This window comes from Miniopterus natalensis, chromosome 10 (assembly GCF_054644295.1).
Source record: "Miniopterus natalensis isolate mMinNat1 chromosome 10, mMinNat1.hap1, whole genome shotgun sequence".
NCBI lineage: Eukaryota > Metazoa > Chordata > Mammalia > Chiroptera > Miniopteridae > Miniopterus > Miniopterus natalensis.
The window spans coordinates 68,927,264-68,949,925 of record NC_142090.1 but is presented as its reverse complement, the minus strand read 5'-3'; the positions used below and the strand labels follow the sequence as shown (position 1 = coordinate 68,949,925).

The 22,662-nt window shown below is 36.6% G+C and overlaps 1 protein-coding gene across 1 annotated transcript; it reads left to right on the top strand.

Annotated features, from left to right (window-relative positions):
• The first annotated feature begins 9,742 nt into the window (after positions 1-9,742).
• On the top strand, positions 9,743-18,671 carry AGR3 (anterior gradient 3, protein disulphide isomerase family member). Its single transcript, XM_016217008.2, has 7 exons — positions 9,743-9,851; positions 14,304-14,367; positions 15,595-15,647; positions 16,157-16,233; positions 16,474-16,537; positions 16,922-17,005; positions 18,060-18,671. The coding sequence occupies exons 1-7, from the start codon at positions 9,743-9,745 to the stop codon at positions 18,107-18,109; spliced, it is 501 nt and encodes a 166-aa protein (XP_016072494.2). The 3' UTR covers positions 18,110-18,671.
• Positions 18,672-22,662: the final 3,991 nt, after the last annotated feature.

Sequence of the window (22,662 nt, the reverse complement as noted above, 5' to 3'; positions counted from 1 at the left end):
GATGTGTTGCCTAAGCATAACTCAAATTGTATTTAAATACAATGAGACCAATCAACAGATAATAAAAGTATCAATCAACTATCAAATAAGAGTTCGACACCCACTATGGGCTCATAATCGAAGCACTGCAATGAGGCAGAAACACCTTGAACATAACTGCCTGCCCTACAGGCCCCTACCATCTAGTCTTTCCTCTCCATCCAATATAAATGCAACAGTTCGTGTATAATACAAGCTAGTGTGTTAGCTATCAAGTGCAACAAAGGAGAGAAGCCAGTTTTCAAGACATCTTTAAACAAACTGTATTCGTCATCCAGTACTGAGAACGCCACTCCTATCCCCAACATCAGCACACTCCCCGGGATGACCAAGGTCAAGTCATTATGTCAGATACTCATCTGGCCCCCAAATCTTCAGCAATGCCCATCAGCGCCGGGAGAGGAGATGAATCAAGGCCTCCACCACAGCTTGAAGAAGGATGTTATAGAGCCGTACAGGCCAAGCTTCTCCCTCAGTCTTTCCATTTTTTCCCCAGGTGCAACCCTCCCATCACTAAAGCCATTTTTCTGCAAAATTGGCAGTAGGGACCATTATCAAGAGGGAAACAAGCCACACCTTTGATATCTGTTATGTAGAGTCTAAACCAGAGCTCTTGTGAGCCCTTGGTGAGCCAGGTTATACACACACAAAGCTGATATTCAATACCATCATTCCCGTTGTTAATATGTTGAAATGCTTCCTCCTTGAGTTAATAAATAGGTGCTGCCACAAGTCCCCTCCCACATACATAGAGTCCCCTTCTTTGCCCCTAGGAAGCCCAGCCACCACTAGAGTTAGCATCCATTGATTCATCAGTACCTACGGCATATTGATTGTTAGACACTCTGAATCTGTGCCAACAGGCATGTGTGCCAACACACACACATGGGAAAATAAACTTAACGCAACATCTCTTGAGAGGATGGATTTGCAGTTTACCGCTTTGCCTAATAATGAAAGGAAACATTAGATGGACTCCATTCTCTCCAATTGTTTGTAGATGTTTTGCTTAAGCAAATGCGGATCACCTGGTAACTGAATTGTACTTAACACAGAAATGTCAGAACTTCCTTCCAAGTATGAAACAGATTTGCAATTTAAAGTCATTGAACCTCTTGTACTTTACACCTTTATCAAGCAAAGGAACCTTTGGAAGACCTGATAAGTTATATAATTTAAAAATATTTAAAGGAAGATTTGAAGTTCAAGCTTTAAGCTCATTAGAAGAACTAGGCTCCCGGTGAGCTAGTCCCTGAAATTCTCATTTGGAACATATTAAGAATATTCTGCTTTTGAAAATCCTTGGGGGCCCCTATCAGTTTTACCATTGATTAGGGGAAGAAATAGCAAGATATGCAAAGTGGTTAGTAGTTGTTTCTAATCAATACTTTAGGAAAATGGACGTTACTGCCATGCCTATATGAAGATGTTCTTTTTTGCACCATGGCAATGTGGATATGTAAATCCTGACGTCACAGGTTCTACTCCAAGTACTTTGTACCACAATATAAACATATCTTTTCCCCTTCACGTTCAAGTTCCACTTCACTGATCATGTGCTTGCTTGTCTTTCCCTTGATTATAGTGACACCTAATGTCAGAATCAGAGAATATCTTCAGTGCAGCCCCTGTCAAGCTTCCTAACTGACTGGGCTCTTTAGGTTATGAGCTCATTAGAACAACTTGTTGGGCCATGAAAAACATGACCAAAACTGAGTTACATTTGTTTGAAATGAAAATGGAATTATTGCTTGAAACTATTTGAATCATAGTTTTTAAAAACTGGCTGTTTCTTAAGAGACATCACCTCTTTACATAAAAAATACTTTTATACTTAATACCTAGTTAGTCCATCTTATTGCTAAAGAGTTTTCTTACTTAGTTTCTGGGCTCAGTGGTCTCATTTGAATAATAGTTATAACAATAAATAAGAAAACTAATATTTATTGGGAATTCATCAAATATCATTTTTTAAATATTCATTTATTATCTCTTTCAAAAAAAAAAAAAAAAAAAAGGAAGCAACTTGTTCTTGGCACTCCCTGTGTTATCTCCAGTAACTACAAGAAGGCTGGTCCAGGGTAGGATATGTCTGGGAAGGTACTTTCTGTCACTTTTGATGTTTGCTCTCACCTAATCTTCACAAGAACTCTGTAAAATGAGCATCATTATCATTTCTATTTACATGAATAACTTGTTTGGAGTCACAGTGGTTACTAATCAGGTATTGGAACCCAGACATCATGGTCCCAGAGCAGGACAACTGGAGGCTGGGTGCAGAGGGTGAATGGCCCCATGATCATTGTTCCTCAAGAGACTCCTATAAGTAATAAGTTGTCATGACAATTGTTAAGGCATTGATGAGAATGTTAGAGGAAGCATTGTGAAATATGGGATTAAAATCAGTGGCCCCACTGTGTAATGTGCAATAAAAAATTTCGCCAAACAGCCTGGGGGAATGAGTTCCCATCCTGGCCCCCATAGGACCACTCTTCCAGATGTTAGAATCTGTGTACTCCTCTTCTCTAGGTCCTATACCCTTATGTATAATGTATAATGCCTCCCTTAGTAGAAAAAAAATCACCAAATTCGGGTTACAAAGATCTAAGTTAGAAACCACTCTCTGTCACTCTGAGCTTGAGAAAAATCACTGAGCCCATTTTAGGCTCAACTTAAAGGGGAGTAAAAGGTAACTTTCAGTTCAAGATGACAACCCGAACCCACATTCTTCTAAACTCTCCTTTGAATGTCGTAGGGGAAAAGTGTTTACCTCCTTGTAAACTACCGAAAGGTATACTTAGCCAAATGGAAAGTTCAAGGAATCTAAGACAGCACAGGCAAGATGAGAGTGAAAGAAGGGAAGAAATGCCCAGAATCTAAAACAGATAAAGGAAAGCCGTTAGGGCCATAAATGAATGGGGCCTCGCTAGCAAGTTTGCAGTGATGCCTGAAAATAAGGCTAAGCCATGGGCTGGTGGGTGGGAGTAAATTTCAATTCTTCTGCAGTTTCCAGAAAGTACAATAGAACTTGGAGCCTTCATACAGTGGGGGAGCCACAAAGATCCCCAAGGTGTGAGTATGGCAAGGTGACAGTGGCTTAGGAAACTGAGGTCACTCACGAGGTTTAATATCTGGCTGGACACACCTCTACAGAGGCATCTTAGGTTAAATGTATAAAAACAATATCTGAAATAATAAACAGAGAACCATTTAAAAAGAGAAAAGGTTTATAATTGAAAAGTGTGCTAACTTTTATACTGTAAATGAAAGCAATTAATAATAAATTGAATACTACCTATATCAAACCAGTTAGTTAGAAAACAAAGTTGAAGAATTCTGCCTCTGAGGAAGAGCCTAAGGAGATGAAAATTATTAAAGACACATAGATAGTAGTGCCAGAAATCCAATATACCCAAAAGTTTTCCAGAAAGAAAGAGGCCTATATGAAAGAAAAATAGTCTTAAATAAGCAATCAACAGTATTTAATACAATAATTCTTCAAAAGAGATATATAGCAAGTGTAAAATATGAAATTAAAATCCTGTATTACCTGAAACAAAACAGAGGGGAAATAAATAGAGAGCTCTAGCAGGACTGAGGATTGTTAGTTTTTGGTTCACTCATCAAGCGCACAAAATCTAAGTCTGTTCTTAGAAAATATAATAAGCAATTCAGTTGATTTGTAGACTGTCTCTAAGTATTAACTTTCATTGTGAATTTGTATGTATAATACTTAGACCCTAAGAACCCTGACCAAGTGTTGCATTTGGCTTTGTGAAGTGAAAGACTGGCTGGAGGAGCTGTATCTTCTTTCAGGGAACATTCTTCTATTAATCTTTTTTGAAGTTATGAAACTAAAGCAATTCCCTACACAAAGATGTATAATTCCCCTAGAAACATAATTTATTCTGTGGCTTGGTGTTTTCACATCTGCAGCTTATGAATATAATTTCGTTTTTACAGATTAAATCATAAGCTTTTAAACTCAAATTTATCTTATTATAAGCATTCTACTTGCCCTCTTAAGATTCTTTTTTCTCTAATCTCATGTCAAGGCCATATCCACACTCCCCCCAGCTCTTTAAATGGAGCCAGCTGTCCCTCCCACACACCGTGCTAGGGCCCTGCACCCCCGTTTACTCCTCAGACCCATTGCTTACTGCTCTCCTTCCCCTGGTCCTGTGAGACTGGCTCTGCTTTCTTCTTCCCATTGTCTGAACTGCTCTTCACCCACTAGAAACCATTTCTTGGATCCCTCTGCAGACTTGCCACGGCTGCCTCTCAACTCTGCACTCTCCATTTTTTCCCCAAATATATTTTTTTAATTTACTGATTTTAGAGAGGGGAAGGGCTAGTGCCTGTGTGTGTGTGTGTGTGTGTGTGTGTGAGAGAGAGAGAGAGAGAGAGAGAGAGAGAGAGAGAGAGAGAGAGAGAGAGAGAGAGAGAGAGAGAGAGAGGGAGAGGGAGAGGGAGAGGGAGAGGGAGAGGGAGAGGGAGAGGGAGAGGGAGAGGGAGAGGGAGAGAGAGAAACTTGATTTGTTATGATTTGTTGTTCCACTTATTTACTCATTCATTGGTTGATTGTTGTATGTGCCCTGATGGGGGATCGAACCTGCAACCCTAGTGTATTTGGATGACACTCTAATCAACTGAGCTACCCAGTCAAGGTGCATTCTCCGTTTTAATTTCACCCATAATTTCCAAAACAGGCTCTCCCAGACTGGATCTGGGGAAACTGAGTGGCCAGTCTAGGTCCCTGATCTTCCCTCCATGGGAGGAAAAATGTTCTGCCTAGTCAAGGCACAGAGACATTTTTATGGATGAAAGTAAAATGTTACCCCCACAGGCTATAGGTAAGTGTTTACAGAGCAGAAATCTATAGGTTGCAGACAGTGAACTTGAAAGGCTTATAAAAACATTAAGATTTTAAATGTTTGGCATAAAATAACAAATCCTGGAGATATCTATTCCTTTAATCCAAAAATCTGGGTTGTGTTTTTTCCAGAAACCAACATTTTTAAAATTAGTATTTGCATCTACAAGACTTAGAAAATAAAGACAGATAAATGTTCTCTACAGAATATTCTTTCTCTGTGATTTACTAAATAGTTTCATAAATACCTGTTCTGATATGGTACAATATTTAGTATTATTAAGTAAAAAATAGAGGGTCAGAAGTACTGATAGAATGGTACCATTTGTGTTAATAAAATTAAAAAAATACATAGGTAGATATATACAACAGAGATGATAGCTAGGTAGCTAGCTAGGTACATACATACATAACTGGATAAGAACATGCTTGAATATAGAGAAAACATTTCTCGGAGAAGGCTCAAGATGTTGATAATTATTGTCTCTAGTTAGGAGACCCATAGACTGGAAGATGGGTGAGAGAAAGATCTATTTTCTACTGTTGATCTTTTTGTACTGTTTATTTTTTTATGTATTCTGAAAGACTGACAAACTGAAACATAGACAGATGGACAATCACACATACACACATACACAAAGTGGGTAGGTAATCTCAACCCTAAATTCAATTTATGAACGTGAAAGGCTGCCTTCCTAACTTGGTCAATGAAACCAGCACCGTGTCTGACATTAAAAGACTAGGGGCACACTCACTTCAATGTCAGAAGCAAGACAATCACCGCCCCTCTTTAGCAGCGATTTTGTTAATACGTTGAGTAATTAGACAAAAGGAGAGAAAGATGACAGAGGTGGGGAGAAAGAAAGGGGAGGGAGAGACTGGGAGGAGGGAAGAAGGAAGGAAATTTTATGGAACAACATCCTAGGTTAGGGATCAGCAAACACTTTCTGTACAAGGCCAGACATCTTTTAGGGCTTGCAGGCCACACGGGCCCTGTCACAGCACTCAGCGTCCAGTTACAGTGCAGAAGTAGCCGAACACAACACCTCAGGAAACGAGTGCGGCTGGGTTCCACCCAGTAGTCTTTATTTACCAACATTGGAATTTGAATTTCATGTCGCTTTCACATGTCACAAAATACGATTCTTCCTTTGATTCCACCCACCCTCCACCCCCTACCCCACAACCATTTAAAAATGTAAAAATAATTCTTATCTCCTGGGTTGTCCAAAAACAGGTGAGGCAGATTTGGTAACCGTGCCCTAGATGATTTTAACAGGGATTTACTTCTGGAAGTGGAACTTGACGGGGGGGGGGGGGGGTACAAGAATACACAGTATGGAAGGGAGAAGAGAATTTTACTTTTTGTTTTGACATAACTATATATTTGAGAAGCGTTTTACCATAACCATGGATTAATGACAAAAATGTTAAAAATCTAACTATTAAATATTAAACAAACTTATCCAATTGCCTGTTTTTCTATTTTTTGCATAGTAAGGGAAATGGTTTTATAGAAAGACTGTAAAAAGTAATCAAATTATAAAAATGTTGAATTTTAAAACAGCATGTATTTTTTCTCCCTCTCCAGATCAAAAGCACCTGATCTCTTTAGCTGTTCATTGCAATCCTGTAAACAGAGTAACCCGAAGGAATTCCTGTTTGCTTTATATCTAATCTGCAAGCCTTGCTGAACTTTAATTGAGAACAGTGGTGTACACACAGTTCCTACATTCAAACTAGTTCCTTTCTTCCCCCCTTATTTTTTTCTGGTGTTGAACTCCAGCCAAACATTAAATTACCTTGGGAAGGAAAAGGTAGAAGGGAAAAAAAGCCCAAAGACTGTATTTGGCCTCATTTTACAAGGGCACTCAATCTTAATTTAGGGAACCAGAGACGAATTTTTTAGCGTGAGAAGCATGAGAACTGGAAAGAAGTCAGGGTTTTTCAGACAAGCCTATTTTTTGTAAGTTTGCAGGTGAATGTGCTCTTGTTTCCATGCAGGTGGGGCTGAAGGTCAGGGGTGTGTGTTTGTCTGTGTCTATAAATCCACGCCCATTTTAAACCAGAAACATCCAGAATACACTTCCAGCAACAGCACTGGCTAGTTCAGGTAAGCAAGCAAAATTTCCCGATTATTTAATTAGTGGTCAAGCTCTGCTATATTTAAATAATCCATGTATTGCTATTTCAAAGTGAGGTCTTCAGTAATGGGGAGGGGACATTCAATGAAATTGTATATTTTTCTTTTAATGAGTTGGATTTCTTTTGCTGGCTTCATACTTTTATTCTCTACTTATATTACTGATATTATAATAAACTAGCATTGACCAAAAATGACCCTTCAAAAATTAGAGTTCAAGTAACAATTGTTCGTGTCTGTTTTCTTTTAAATTTTGTCTTATTTTAAAATAGAAAATATTTTTATAGAACATCTAAGTAAGTGATTTATGTTGACTTGCTCTTGAAAAGTAAAAGACCGGTGTCATAAAATGTGCTGGCCAATGTTTATAACACCTGATTGTAGATTTGGTAATGTGCGTCCTGGGTGCGCTATTGTAGGCTGCTTGCTCTAAGGCCATAACTATGTCATTCTCATCTGTGCCCCCAAGCAGCTTAACTGTGCCTCTGGTGTTAGGGAACCCTCAGTAGTCTGAGTAGTTCTATTTTCCCAAGGTAATCATGTTTGTCCAAAAACAAAAATATATAAATTGATCAGCATTATCATGGAATATATTTAATATCTATTTTATAATTTATCAAATAATGTAAGACAGAATTTCAATATTTTGATTTTTTAAGAATAGTCTTTGACATAATACATAATAACTTGAAATATTTTTTTAAAAAAGTTTAGTTCCCACTCAACTCTAAACTTTGCAGCTCTACATCAGGAAAACGATGAAGTTATACTTTGTCTTTTTCAATACAGATTTCACCTACTGATCTCTGTCTCTACCATGGAGAACCTTTTCTGATGCTTCCTTCAGATTAACTTTTCCTAACTCTGCTTTCTATCCAAGACCCCTGGAAGAATCTTAATGCAGCTTTTAAGGCAGCTTTCCCAGGAAAATAAACAGGCCCATAAAATTTTACATAGAATTTCAGGTTTTGAGCCTCCTGTAACTCAATCATAGACTTTCTAGAAGTCACTGAATCAAGGGTAATACTCTGCCCTAGATGGTTGCTTCAGTTTCTCTGCTGTAATTTTCAGCCTGACAGAGACTACCCTCCCCACATTGGACTCTGTGGTCCAGATTCAGCTCTCTCTCTCCCCTACTAAAATCTACCCTTTCTTTGCTTCAATCCTTACGGCACAAGACAGCCAGTCCTTAAGATACAAGATGGCATTCTGAATGCTTTTCGGTATTGATAACTTACAGGAATCTGACTTAAGGTTGTTATCAGGCACCATGGTAATTTTTAAACATGGTTTTTCAATTATTAAACATAAAGAAATTTAAAAATGGGTTCATTGAAGATTAGCAAGGGAAATCATTTAAATAGGGCTGACCCGGTGTGGCAAACCTTCCAATCCAGAGGGGAACTGAAGGTTTATATCACTGCCAAGGAAAAGATACCAGAACGAGAGGATGAGGGAGTGCCTGGAAAAACCTAGAATCTATAAACTTGCCACCACCACAGTGTTCCCCCCATGGCTACGATTGCTATAATACAAAATAAGCCTATTACCACTGCCAAGCAATCAGTTATTTTAAGGTGCATTTGTCTTATAAATCTTTCAGTTTTCCACAATGCCTAATGCAGTCACATATAGCAACATTCATGTTTGAACAGAATTGCAAAACAGTCATTCGCTATTTTGTTGGGGAACTGACTACTAAATCATGTAAGCAAACAGGAAAAGGTGCTCTGAAGGAATTGTAAATAAACATGAAAGATTTCTGTACATTTATTTCATATTTTGCCGTGATTTCAAAACTGCACATGTTAACTATTTTTCACATGGGTTTTATATGCTACTCATGTTGTAAGGGAACATCTCACAAGCATTAAACACTCCATGTAAGATATTTATCAAGTGGCTGAAGTCTAGCTCAGATCCAATGCAGACTTTTGTTTATATCTTAAGCTGCAGAGTATAAGCAACAGGACATTGACTTAAAAATCCATCTGAATTCTAGCTAACCAAGGGAAAACTATAGATGCAGCAAGTCTGTTCTTTTTAATTTTATATTGAATTTACAGCAATGTGACAATAAGCTCCATTGTTAAAAGAGCTGGGTTGCAAACTGAAGGCCAGGTGGCTGAGTCACTGAAGGAAGAATGAAAGAGATGAATGACTAGAGGGCCTGAAAAACAGGAATCTCCATATTCCATTTTTTTCTCTAAACTCAATTGTAAGCAATATGTGTGCATGCCTAATCTTAGTATCTTGGCACAGAGATCAAGAAGAATCCAAAGAATACGTATGCATGCCAAAAGTCACCTTCGCATCACACCTTAGAGTCGAAAGGCCTGATCTTACTTGAACTTCACTGTAGTGCTGTGAGCAGTAAAATGCAGTCCGATGTGGGCACTGAGTGCCCGGGTCAAGTTTTCTTTCAACTTCACTGTACCACTCCCGGGATGCCCAGAATGTGGTTTTCCACCAAGTGGACATTCATTGAGTTGATTGCATTTTTAAAATATTTTAAAAATAACATGTGAAGGAAAGTTCTAGAAGGTTGTACCATATCAGCATACACAAGCAGAGCAAACTGTCGGATTAGGTGTGGTCTGAATCTTAGAGGACAGTTGAAGTAATCTACTAGATTCTGAAAATTATTTTCTATCATCTAGCTTCTTCTGAGGGATTCTCCAGGACACATGATGTTACACTCAGCTTTGGCCCTCTGCCTCTTACTGGTCGCAGTTTCTTCCAACCTTGCCATTGCAATCAAAAAAGAAAAGAGGCCGCCTCAGACACTCTCAAGAGGTACTAGAATCTCATTTCATTTTCTAAACTCAGCCATTTGGATTGTTTTCAAATTCCTAGTATCTTGCCCAGAGACCACTTATAAAGCAAATTCAATTAACTGGAATATTCTGTCATTTACCACTTTAAGATAGGAAAAAACAAAACCCAGAAAAGATCAGTTGATTTTATTTTATTTATTTATTTACTTATTTATTTATTTATTTATTTATTTAAATCCTCACTGGAGAATATTTTTTCCATTGCTTTTTCAGAAGGGGGTGGGGGGAGGGAGGGAGAAACATTGATGTGAGAGAGACACATCAATTGGTTGCCTCCAGTACACATCCCGACCGGAGCCAGAGATGGAGCCTGCAACCAAGGTATGGGCCCTTGGCTGGAATCGAACCTAGGACCCTTCAGTCCACAGGCCGACAATGCTCTAACCTCTGAGCCAAACTGGCTAGGGTAAGATCAGTTGATTTTAAAGAGTGAAACAGCCCTGGTAGGTGTGGCTCAGTTGGTTCAGCGTCAACCCATGCACCAAGATGTCTCTGATTAAGTAGGGCACATGCCCAGGTTTCAGGCTCAATCCCCAGTAGGGGGAATGCAGGAGGCAGCAGATAGATGTTTCTCTCTCTCTCCATCTCCTTTCCTCTCTCTAAAATCACTAAAAACATATTTTTAAAAAAGGAAAGGCTATTGGGGAAAAAAAGTGAACCAAAGCAACTGGAAAACAGTAACAATTTGCTACAGCTTTTATAGAAATAGTGGTGAATTGGTTTGTTGCCTGTAACTTTGGTTACCAGAGTCCTGGAAAATAATAATTGATGTGTCATAATGATATCCTAAAGGGAATTAATATCCCTCAAAATCTGCTCCAATTCCCTGTCCTCTATTCAGGCAAAGAAATAATTTGGAATGGTTTTATGTAAGGATCACCAGAAAATTATATTTTATCCGGCCCTCTGAGAATTTTGGTTAACCAAGTGTTTGCTATATTGACTCCAGAAAACAGCTACAGTGGTTTTTGACATCATAATCTAGATCTATCTTTGGCTACATGTTTAGAAAACATTTCTGTTTTATACTTACTGACTTCCTTTGGCCTAAGAAACAATATATCTTCATCTGTAAAGAAACCATTTAGAGAGAAAATTCTCAAAATCAGTTCCTACATCTCCAGGTAATGGAAATGGGAACAAAATCATTTGTCTTCACATAAATAATTTAAAATTAGTAGTACAAACCTCAAAACACTTTACCACTACTTGGAATAGTATATGAATGGGGCAAACAAAAGGAGATCAATTATAGCATATTTTCAAATTTTAAAATATTGACTTTCCAAGTTTGTTCATTTCTTAACAAAGTATTGAGCACCAGCCAATTGTCCATCAAAGTTCAGCCAAGTTAATTCATTCTACTTTAGTTTAAAACCACAAAAACTATAAATCAAAAAGTCCAGTGAGTTTATAAAAAGAAATAAAAGAAGGAAATATTTTCCTAAGTATAATTTATCATGTATCTCTCCATATAAGCACAATAGTTATAAAACAATGAGCTCAGTAGTCTTAGTAAAGTGTAGAATACTAACCTCATCATTGCCTCTAAAGACCCTCCAGGACTGAGTTAAATAGCACGCTACAACTGTATCATTAAGTACCAACATTCTGTGTATTCATTTTCAAGTGTCTATTAAAAATATATGGTGGCCCCGGCCAGGTGGCTGGTTGGAGTGTTGTCCCATACACCAAAATGTTGTGGGTTCAATCCTCAGTCAGGATGCATATGGAGGCAGTTGATTGATGTTTCTCTCTTTCTCTCCCTGCCTCTTTCTCTCTAAAAAGAAAAAAAAAAGCAATAAAAATATATCCTCAGATAAAGATTTTAAAAAATGGTGAATTTCATGAGAAATATACTCAACATGCATGGTAAATTTTAAACAACTTGATGAGTCTGCTATTTCAGTTATTTAGAAACTATTTTAATTGGGAAGATGACAGACATCAGCTGGGAGACCCATTATTAAGAACTGATTTACATTTGGTTAAGCCTTTTACCATCTATTAGCATGTAGGAAACAACTGAGAATGAGGCTCAGAATAAATGAGTCTTAAAGGTAGGGGTAAGAGGGAAGAGTTTGGGTATAGTGTACAGAGCCGTATATGGAGCCCCTTAGAGCAGGGGGCAACACCAAACAGTTAAGTAAAGAATGTGTTAGGAAGAAAAAAGACTGTTGGGAAAAGGTAATATAAGTTTTAAGAAAAAGAACAGTGACCTCAAAATTCTAACTTCCTTTTGAGTCAAAAGAACCGCCCAGCACCCAACACTCAGCCCAGTGCCTGGTACATAGTAGGTACTCAATAAGTACATATTGTATGAATAAATAATATCTCAGAGGACAAATAGACATAGCTGGAAATAGAATTATGGTATTGAACAGAGACCTTGAAGAGAGTTTAAACTCTGTATCACCTTTGGCTTGCTGTAATTATGAGATAAAGTGTATAACAAGTAATTCTAATACAATATGGCTCCCCTACAATGAATTGTTGGAGAGCAGGAATTATATTATCTTCCTTTTCATACCCAGTTCTAGAGGAGCAAGGCATACAGAGATGTTCCTCCAATGTTCATGGGACTGAGTTGAGCAGGAACAGAGAATAGTAATTCCTTCCACTGCTGAAGTTCCAGCATTGAGTGATAGTTATAACAGAACAGAAAAATCAAGTAGTATCCCAGTCTCACTGGCTGTTCCTAGAATAACTCTTATTTAATGCAAAATACTGTGTGAGGTTACTACATGGATTCAAGCAAAGTTGTAAAGAAAATCTTTCAGGATTATTACAGCTAGAAGGGGTATTAAACTAACATAGTATGTCTCCCAATGTTAAGACACTAAAATCAGGCAAAACCAAACCAACAACATTACTGGTAAGAGTACAAAAGAATGCAACCACTTTGATAAAAGTCTGGCAGTTCCTCAATTGATTAAATGTAGATACCATGTGACCCAACAATTCTACTCCTGAGTAGCTAACCCAAGATATATTTAAAATATATCCACACAAAAGCTTGTATACTAACATTCATAGCAACACTTTTTATAAAAGGCACAAAGTAGAAACCCCAATCTCCGTCAACTGATGAATGGATTAAAAAATATGGTATATCCATGCAATGGAATATTATTTGGCCATATAGAGGAATGAAGTGCTAATACATGCTACAAAATGGATGGACCTTGAAAACATTATATTAAGTAAAAGCATCCAGTCACAAAAGACCACATATGAAATATATTCATTTTATATGAAATATCCAGAATAAGAAATTTATAGAGACAGAAAGTAGATTAGGTGTTTTGTAGGGCTGAGGAGGAGGGATTAACGGGTGATAGTGAAAGGGTACAGGATTTTGTTTCAAAGCAATGAAAATAGAATTGATTATGGTGATGGCTGCACAACTCTGCATATATATAAAAAATGTACACTTTCAATGGATGAATTGTATTTATATGCGAATTATATTTTCATACAGTTGTTACCAAAAAGCAAACAAACCAACAAGCAAACATCATGGGAATGTGTTTATCTTGTTGTATAATTCTGCTCCATAATTTCTGGCCATCTTGTAGCCATGGTATCAAAACCAGAAACTGCAGTCTGACATGTGAAACAGAAGAAAATCTGGGTCCAAGCTAGCCTAGAAATATTTCTCTTTTTCAAATTAACTCGATCTTTCTCATCCGTAGGCTGGGACATTTCCTGAAACTACTCTGCAGTATTCCTGAATGTTTGTGTGCATTCTTCTTCTCATTCTTAAATCTATAATACTCTTTCCCAACTACCCATAACACTTTTTTAAAAGCTAGTGGGTCTCTCTCTACTCATTGCTTTCTGTTTCCATCTCCTTCGCTCTTCTGGATGCTTCCAGAACACCCATGTTTTATTGTGTTTCTCAACCACGAAATGCCAGAATTTTTTCTGAATCAAAATTTAAAGCAAAAACTTTGGAAATCCTTTTTTCGTAATGTATAATGACTTACGAGGGGTCAGCATATCTTGGCACTCAAGATCCAAGGACACTGTGTAGTATGGTCCAAAGTATTCTTCACAGACTTACAAAGTTTGCAAAGAATAACTGTTATTTTCTGCCATTCATTCTGAAACCAGAAATTTGCATGATCCAGAGATGCCCTTTCAATCATCACTAATAAGAGCATTTACTGAGCACTTACCAGGTTCAAGAACATAGACCTTAAGGGTTAAAACAGTCACAAAACCTCAGCACTATAATCTGAAAGGATACCACCTCTTCACATTTAATTATAATGATATAGCCTCTATACCATATGTCAGGCAACTGTTTGGTAGCTTAAATATCTGGATAGATATCTGTCTGGCACATGAATATTTCAGAGCTCCTCTGTGGTCCTGAGTTAATTCATTGATTTTTCTTCTATTTTAGGATGGGGAGATGACATCACTTGGGTACAGACTTATGAAGAGGGTCTCTTCCATATTCAAAAAAGGTGAAACACCTCTCAGTTAATTTTGACAGATCATATAGATACTTCCTCAAAGAACCAAAAACTAGTAAGTTAGCTTTTGAAAGGATATCACACATATTTGCTCTATTATTGTATGCTCTTTCAACTAAGAGTTGCCATTAGAATGTTTTTCTTACAATCAAGAGCTCTAAATACCTTTGTATTAATTTCTTTTTTATATATTTATTTTTTTAAATACATCTTTATTGATTTCAGAGAGAGGAAGGGAGAGAGAGGGAGAGGGAGAGGGAGAGGGAGAGAGAAACATCAATGATGAGAGAGTCATCATTGATTGGCTGCCTCCTACACGCCCCCTACTGGGGATCAAGCCTGCAACAAGGGCATGTGCCCTGACTGGGAATCAAACCATGATCTCCTGGATCATAGGTTGATGCTCAACCACTGAGCCACACCTCTATTGCTTTTAAAAAGATTTAATATGCATACATTAGAGTCTATCTCTTTTTGGACCCAGCATCCTCTCAAAATTAAAGAAACATTTTTAAAATATCCTATATATCCACATTGTAATTCCTTTCTCCTAAGTTACAGTTAATATTCTAATTTTTTCTTACTCTAACGAGCAGGAAAGTCAATTAGTTACCACAGAAAACTTTTTTCAGAGGGTTAAAATCAAAATGAAACTGAAAAATGTATGGAGAGGGAACTCTCACTGAGATTGTTGGCATATTGAGAGTTGTTAAAAGAATGAATGGATGTGAAAACAGTCAAATGTTAACAGCATTTTTGTGAAAACTAAAAACAAAACAAAACAAAAAACTAAATAAAAACTTTGACTCTCCTGAACTCTTATACCAAATGTTCATTGGAAATTAATATCTTATTTATAATATCCTTTCATATCTGGAGACAGAATTGAGTTTTATTTTTATAACTGTAATACAGTGTACACAGGAATGATCTGGTGAGCTTGTTAATCTACAGATTCCTGGACACCACCCCAGAGATCCTGAATGGGCCTGGGATGCATCCTGAGAATTTCCATTTCTATTGAGCTACCCGGTGATGCTCAAAGTCCTGGGGCCATGTTTTGAGTAACACTATTGCAGACTACATTGCTTTGATTTGTCAATCAGATTTTTACTGCAAGTCTTGTTGAAAGTATGAAAACTTTTTATCTAATTTCACTTACATTTAGACTCGGAGTTAATCACGTAACTTAACTCCACACTTTCTGTCTCTGTTTAGTAACAAGCCATTGATGGTTATTCATCACTTGGAAGATTGTCAATACTGCCAAGGTAATCTTAGCTCCTGAGATCTTATTGTATTTCCAAAAGACCTAGAAAAAGTGGCCTGGTAAAAATTGTTAAGGCAGCACTCAGCAAATTCCATTAAAAAAAAAAAAAAGACAACTGCCATGCCACCATTTTACTCAGGTGCCTGAAGACTACAGTGATTGTTAGCAATCTACTGAATATATTTATATGCTCTTTCAAATTTTATTGCCCTTTCCCCCCCACCAAAATAAAAGGGAGGGGTGGGAAACTTGCTCTTTTAACCAATTAGTTACATGAAATTTCAAAATTGGTGGCTTCATTAATGGGATTACCCCCCATGTGTCCATGGACAGGCTCTGTCCATCATTGCTTCCCAATGAGAGACAAAGCGAACATAGGCCAATGAACTGTCTACATCCTAGATACAAATGCAAGCCAACGGAAAATACTAGGTTTACTTTGCTATATTATTTATATTGAAAGTGTCTTTATTCTTAAAACTGACTGGCATTCATTGTTTTCCTCCATAGCACTCAAAAAAGTGTTCACCCAAAATGAAGAAATACAAGAAATGGCCAAGAATAATTTCATTATGCTGAATCTCATGGTACATGACCTCTACAATGTTTTCTTAATATCACAACTCAATAGATAATTTGAATCCCTTTTTTCTCTATTTTTAAGACAAAAAGAGCTATCAAGTATTGGTGGGTATAGAATGTTATATGAAATTGTAAAAAGCCAAAATATACAATTTACTGAAAACCTTGTTCACATAAAATATTTTCAAAATCACCTGTCAAAAACAATCCAATACAATAACATTTATTTTTTCTTCTCTTCCTAGCATGAGACCACAGATAAAAATTTATCACCAGATGGACAATATGTGCCTAGAATCATGTTTGTGGGTATGTGTGTAATCTCATGCCATCAGATTTACAGAATCTGTAGCATTTTTGCTTTTATTTATTTTTAAGTGCTAGTTCAAGAGAAGTCATTTCTAACCCAGTCAATAACAGTTCTTGTTAGTTCTACAATGAAATTCAATATATCTGCAATATGTAAATTTAAATATTTTTTAAACTAGCTGATGCTATTAAATCAATATCCCAATGTACTTTCAGTAAAGTTCTCCAAACTGTGATGACAGAGAACTATGACACACTAAAATGAAAAAATTCAGGTTAACTCATCATAAATTTGTTTAACATTTATTTGTTTTAGATCAAGAGGCAAGAATGGTTTTAAGACTATTTTAGATAATTCCTTAGTAAATTATTCTTTCTTGGCAGATCCTTCTTTAACAGTCAGAGCTGACATAACTGGAAGATACTCTAACAGAATGTATACATATGAGCCTCAGGATTTACCAATATGTAAGTATTCACAAATTATCTTGAACAGTGATACTAGCTGACACTTCGCTGTTAGAAGGGCCAGTGATGCCCTGCATCTGTGCTTCCCACAAACAGTGCTGCCGACAAACCAGAATCACTGAGTTAGGTGGTGGCGGTGATAACTGTTTGAAGTGCAAACACTTAGCTCCCATCAAAATCAGAATTTCTGGGCACCTCAGAATCTCTTTTTCAACAAGGATAATTCTTACAATCACTAATTTGGAGACCACTAAAAAGAATATACATTACAATTAAACTTTAAGAAAGCCAGTCCATTCTGTGAGTATCAAAGATCATGTGTGATTTCCTCAAAGTGATAATAATTAAAACTTTTTCTCTCCCTTTAATGCCTGTAAGCAAGGAGGTTCAGTCTGTCTTGGGATTTTAATCTAATTTTTACAACATTCACTGTCAACTGTATTTAATAAGATAACTATGCATGTCAGATCCAGTGATATAGATACAAAATGATCAGTTTGAAAAAAATAGACACTCCCTCAAAACTCCTTTTATAAAATTGTTCATTTTAACATAAAGTTGATTAACACGTATATAATTACTATATATAAGTATACAGCTTTAGCATAATATTCTTGTGTGTGTGTGTGTGCGTGCGTGCGTGTGTGTCAAAAGGAACTTTATTGGGTGTTAGGAGTTCAGATGAGGTCCATGAAGGCATAATATTCTTTTTTTTTAATATATCTTTATTAATTTCAGAGAGAGGGAGAGAGAGAAAGAAACATCAATGATGAGAGAGTCACTGATCGGCTGCCTCCTGCACTCCCCCTGCTGGGGATCGAGCCTGCAACCCGGGCATGTGCCCTGACTGGGAATCGAACTGCATTCTCCTGGATCTAGGTCGATGCTCAACCTCTGAGCCATGCCCGACTGGGCATAATATTCTTTAATGTAGATAAATTCTTATGTTTTCATAGCTATCCATTTAAATGGGCCAATTTTCGATTCAGGGGTTAAAAGATTGTTTGATAATTTTATTTACTAATAAAGTAATATATTTTTATTTTTATTTCAGTGATAGAAAACATGAAGAAAGCATTAAAACTTATTCAATCAGAGTTATAAAGGATTATCTCGAAGAAGTCAGATGTCATGAAGACAACTTTCTGGTTACTGATCACTACTAAATGTACAAACACATGAATTTTGTTACAGTACCATTTAGATTTTTAATATGTTTGCAATATGCTTATGAAGGTAAAATTATATTTCAATAAATGTCAAAATCAGCATGACAATGTATAGTAGTTTGACTTCTATCGACATCAGTAGCAAAGAAAGCTTGTCATGAGCTGAGAGTTAGGTTAGGGTAGAGACAAGAGGACCTAAATAAGAGATATCTACATCCAACCACCAGTTCAGTTCTTCACAGGGAGCTCTGGAGGAGCTGGGAATAATTCTTAGAAGTGAGAGAATGTTTGAGATGGATAGAAATTTCCCAACCCATAGGATTTGATTGCATTTAAGTAGAATTATTTTGAAATATAGAAGTACACTTTAATAATGATATATATGTATATATACAATGTCTATGATACAGATTTTTTATTAATTCCAATGTTTCATGAGTTAGAGAAAATTAAGCTTTATCCAGGTTTTATTTGACCACTATTCTGTTCATTTTAAGCAAACATAATAACTAAACTATTTGGATATGAGCAGGTTACCTAACCAATAACTAGAAATCAGTGCTAGATATCCATGTGCAAAAGAATATTAAATATCTTATATTTAATATTTAAATTTTAGATCATAGTCTGAGAGTTGATTTTTTAGTGAATACTAAGACATCAGAGTACACTGGCATTCTCAGATTTAATGATTTAAAGTATAAAGACTAAAGTAATATAGCTGATTCCACTGTTGCACTACTGAGTGCAGAGGCAGAAAATGTCAGTGATCATTTGCTATGAACTAAGAAAAGGTTAGTTGCGAATTTAGTTGCTGTTTTAAGAGCTAACAAGTAAAATAACATATTCTCTATTTTTAATTATTGTAAAAATGTTACTAAATGATAAATTGGTTCTTCTTTATCATAAAAAGTATGTGTCTTTGTATTTTAATATACATATGATTACTTTTTATTATATGTAATTTAATTATGGATATAATTATATATGCTAATATTTAATATATATAACATGCATAATTATTTGATAAGTTAGATTAGTCAGTATAATCTTGTAATCAATTTAGTTTTGTTTTCTACCCTACTTTAACAATTAAATTCTATATCCTAGTTGGTATTTCTAATTTCTTCACTTTATGAAATTAGTGATTTAGATTTGATCACTTCTGAGGTTACCCCTAACTTTGAAATGTAGATCTATGCTTAGAATATATATACAGGGTGAAGCAAAAGTAGATTTACAGTTGTTCATATGGAAAATAATACACTAATAAATAGTAATACAAGAATTAACTCTGTTTCCCATACTCACAAATGTAAACCTACTTTAGCCCCATCCTGTATGTATATACACCTATACGACTTTATTTCTATTTCTCTTAGCCTTGTAACTTCCAAAAATATTGGCTCCTTTTCTAACACATCCAATAGTAAGAATTGAATTACTAACATCAACTCCCTGAAACAGGATGCACAATCCCGTGTGTATAGGGATATTTACAGAGGAGCAGTCAGAGCTCTCATTTGCATTTTAAAGAGATATATGAGTCAAAAAACTACACATTCACAAAGAGATTAAAATAGAGTTGTCAGTAAAGGATATCAGTTCCATTTAAATTAGAGATAGACAATTTTTAATATAAGTATGTACTATGAAATATTTGGGACTTATACTAAAAATGTATTTGCTTATGTGAAATTCAAATTTAACTGGGAGACCTGCACTTTCATTTGCTAAAAACGGCAACCCCAGCTTAGAAATACTGTACTGGATGCTCCTCCGTCCCCTCATTCTCTTTCCCTTCATTTTTTTGCCTAAAATAGCAACATTTCTTCTATATTTCAAATCAATCTCTCAATTTCCGAGTTTGGAAAAAAACTCAATAATTTTATAGCATTTAATATTTCCCAATTATTGAAACATTTGATGTCTACTCTTTGCCAGACATTGTGTTTGGTATTGTGGACCGAAAGATGAACTAGATAAAAACAAGGCAATTCTGTTCCCCTGCAGTATTCACAGCCTAGTGGTGAGATCTATAACTGATGGAAATAACTCCTTATTAAATCCTGTAATAGGATGGTGTGGGAACAGTGGAGGGACGGCCCAGCCTTCTAGTATGGCTGTGAGGCTTCACACAGATGCAGCACCTGTGAATCTTGAGATCCAAGAATGTATCCCACCATTTAAAACTTAATACAGCCTGGCTGGCGTGGCTCAGCGGTTGAGCGTCGACCTAGGATCCAGGAGATCGCGGTTCGATTCTGGTCAGGGCACATGCCCGGGTTGCGGGCTCGATCCCCAGTTGGAGGCGTGCAGGAGGCAGCCGATCAATGACTCTCTCATCATTGATATTTCTCTCTCTCTCTTTCCCTCTCCCTTCCTCTCTCTGAAATCAATAAAGATATATTTTTTTAAAAACTTAATACAATGAAGTAGAGAATAAAACATACTGCAGGGACTCAAGAAGTTCTTGTTCACTGGGTTAACTCTAAAATACAAGTGGGCAGGGTGTTCTTGGTAGAGTCTTTCAAACCTTTAGGTTTAAAAAGATATTGCGTCAAGCTCAGACAAACTTACCTTTTTAACATACTGATTTACACCCTATAGAGATTTAGATTTATAGAGATTTGCTTGAGAGTTTACAGTAGTACTCTTTAAAACACATTGCACTTAAAATAATGCATAATACACATTCTGTGTATTCACAAACATCTTTACTGAGTAAAGAAAGATAAGCTTTTCTTCCCATTCTTAAAAAAAATTGTTTTTCATACAACATTTGTCTTTTTTGCTAAATGGAAAGCCCTTAAAAGCATTCTCTCCACCACCACCACCCTCTCTCCCTCTCTCTCTCTCACACACACACACACAAACACACAAACCGTGAATGTTGAGCAAACATCCACAGTAGGATGCCATTAGATGTGTAACTCCCCTGGCGTTTTCAGTGATTAACTTTACAAATTCTAGTTTATAAACATCATTTCATAACAGATGAAACAAATTCACTGCCTACAACTTTGTAATCATGCAACTGGATGTTTTGCTGAGTATTGATTACTGCAAATTCTGGAAGCATATTAGAGTTATTTTCAGGATAAGATGCTGTTAGAGCTTAAATTGTACCCCACCCCCAATTCATAGACTGACATCCTAAACCCCTAGCAAGTCAGAATATGATCTTATTTGAAAATAGAGTCATTGAAGATAGAATTCATTCAGTTAAGATGAGGTCATATTAGAGTAGGGTGGGCCCCTTATCCAGTATGCGTGGTGTCCTCATAAAAAGGGGGAACTGAGGCACAGAGACATGCAACAGAACATCATGGGAAGATAAAGGTAGAGGTCTGGGCCATGCAACAGAAGCTAAGGAACAATGCCAAAGGCTACCAGAGAACCACCAGAAGGCCAGTGAGAGACATGGAACAGATTCTCCCTCACAGCCCGAGAAGGAACCAGTCTTGGCAACACCTTGATCTCAGAACTTCCAGCCTCTGGAACTATGAGGCAATAAATTTCTGTTGTTAAGTCACCCCATGTGTGGTATTTCATTATGACAGCTCCAGCAAACCAATGTAGATGCTCTACTTTCCCTTCCCCAATTTGCATGGTTTCCATGAGCAAGGAACCAACACTTCCCATCACATACTTGAAAAGAAGCCCTGCTAGACCAGAAGAATCATTTCTCACAATAAGTTTGTCAGGTTCTAGTTCTACGCTCCAAACACATTTTTTCCCAATTAAATGTTATATCAGTACTCAAAGAGTTTTATAAAATAAATAAATTTAGTTGGGTTTATGAAATACCTAAAGTTAATGCTATGGTTTTTAATCGAAAAACAAAAGTCATTTCCAGAGAAAAAGCTGATTATTACATTTGGTGCCTTTAGTTATTATTTTTAAAGCAAACATATGTTGAACCCTTTCTATGTTCTAGTCACTGTGCTGAGGTCCTTGCATGGATTATCTTATTAATACCCCACCACAAATGTGAAAGATTGTTATTATCATTTCAATGACCTCTTAAAACTACCTGTTTACTTAAAAACCTGCATCTAGTACCACACTGAAGTCACTCTCTTCTAATTGTATTAATCCTATGGGGCACTGAAGAATTTTATATACACTAATCATATAACTCTTTGGTATCCTGAGAAAAATTGCAGAGTAAAGCAATGTGCCCCCAAAAAGCAGGTGTAGTTTGATTGTTTTCATGATTAGATTTGGCACAAAACCTGTATGAATCGCCCCGGGGGTCTTAGACAATCACATTTCTTGGTTCAGACATGTTAAGACTAGTCTAAAACCTTCATAAATGTTCCTAGGTCATTTGTTTCAAAACTTTCAAACTCTAAAATATAATAACATCTTTCTGTCTTCATTTTGCATTAGAGTTTTCCCAAAGAAGAACAATCTTGGAGGCGAGCCCTGCAGGGGGACACCTCGTATGATGTGATGACCACCCTGAAATGCTTGTCCTCTAGG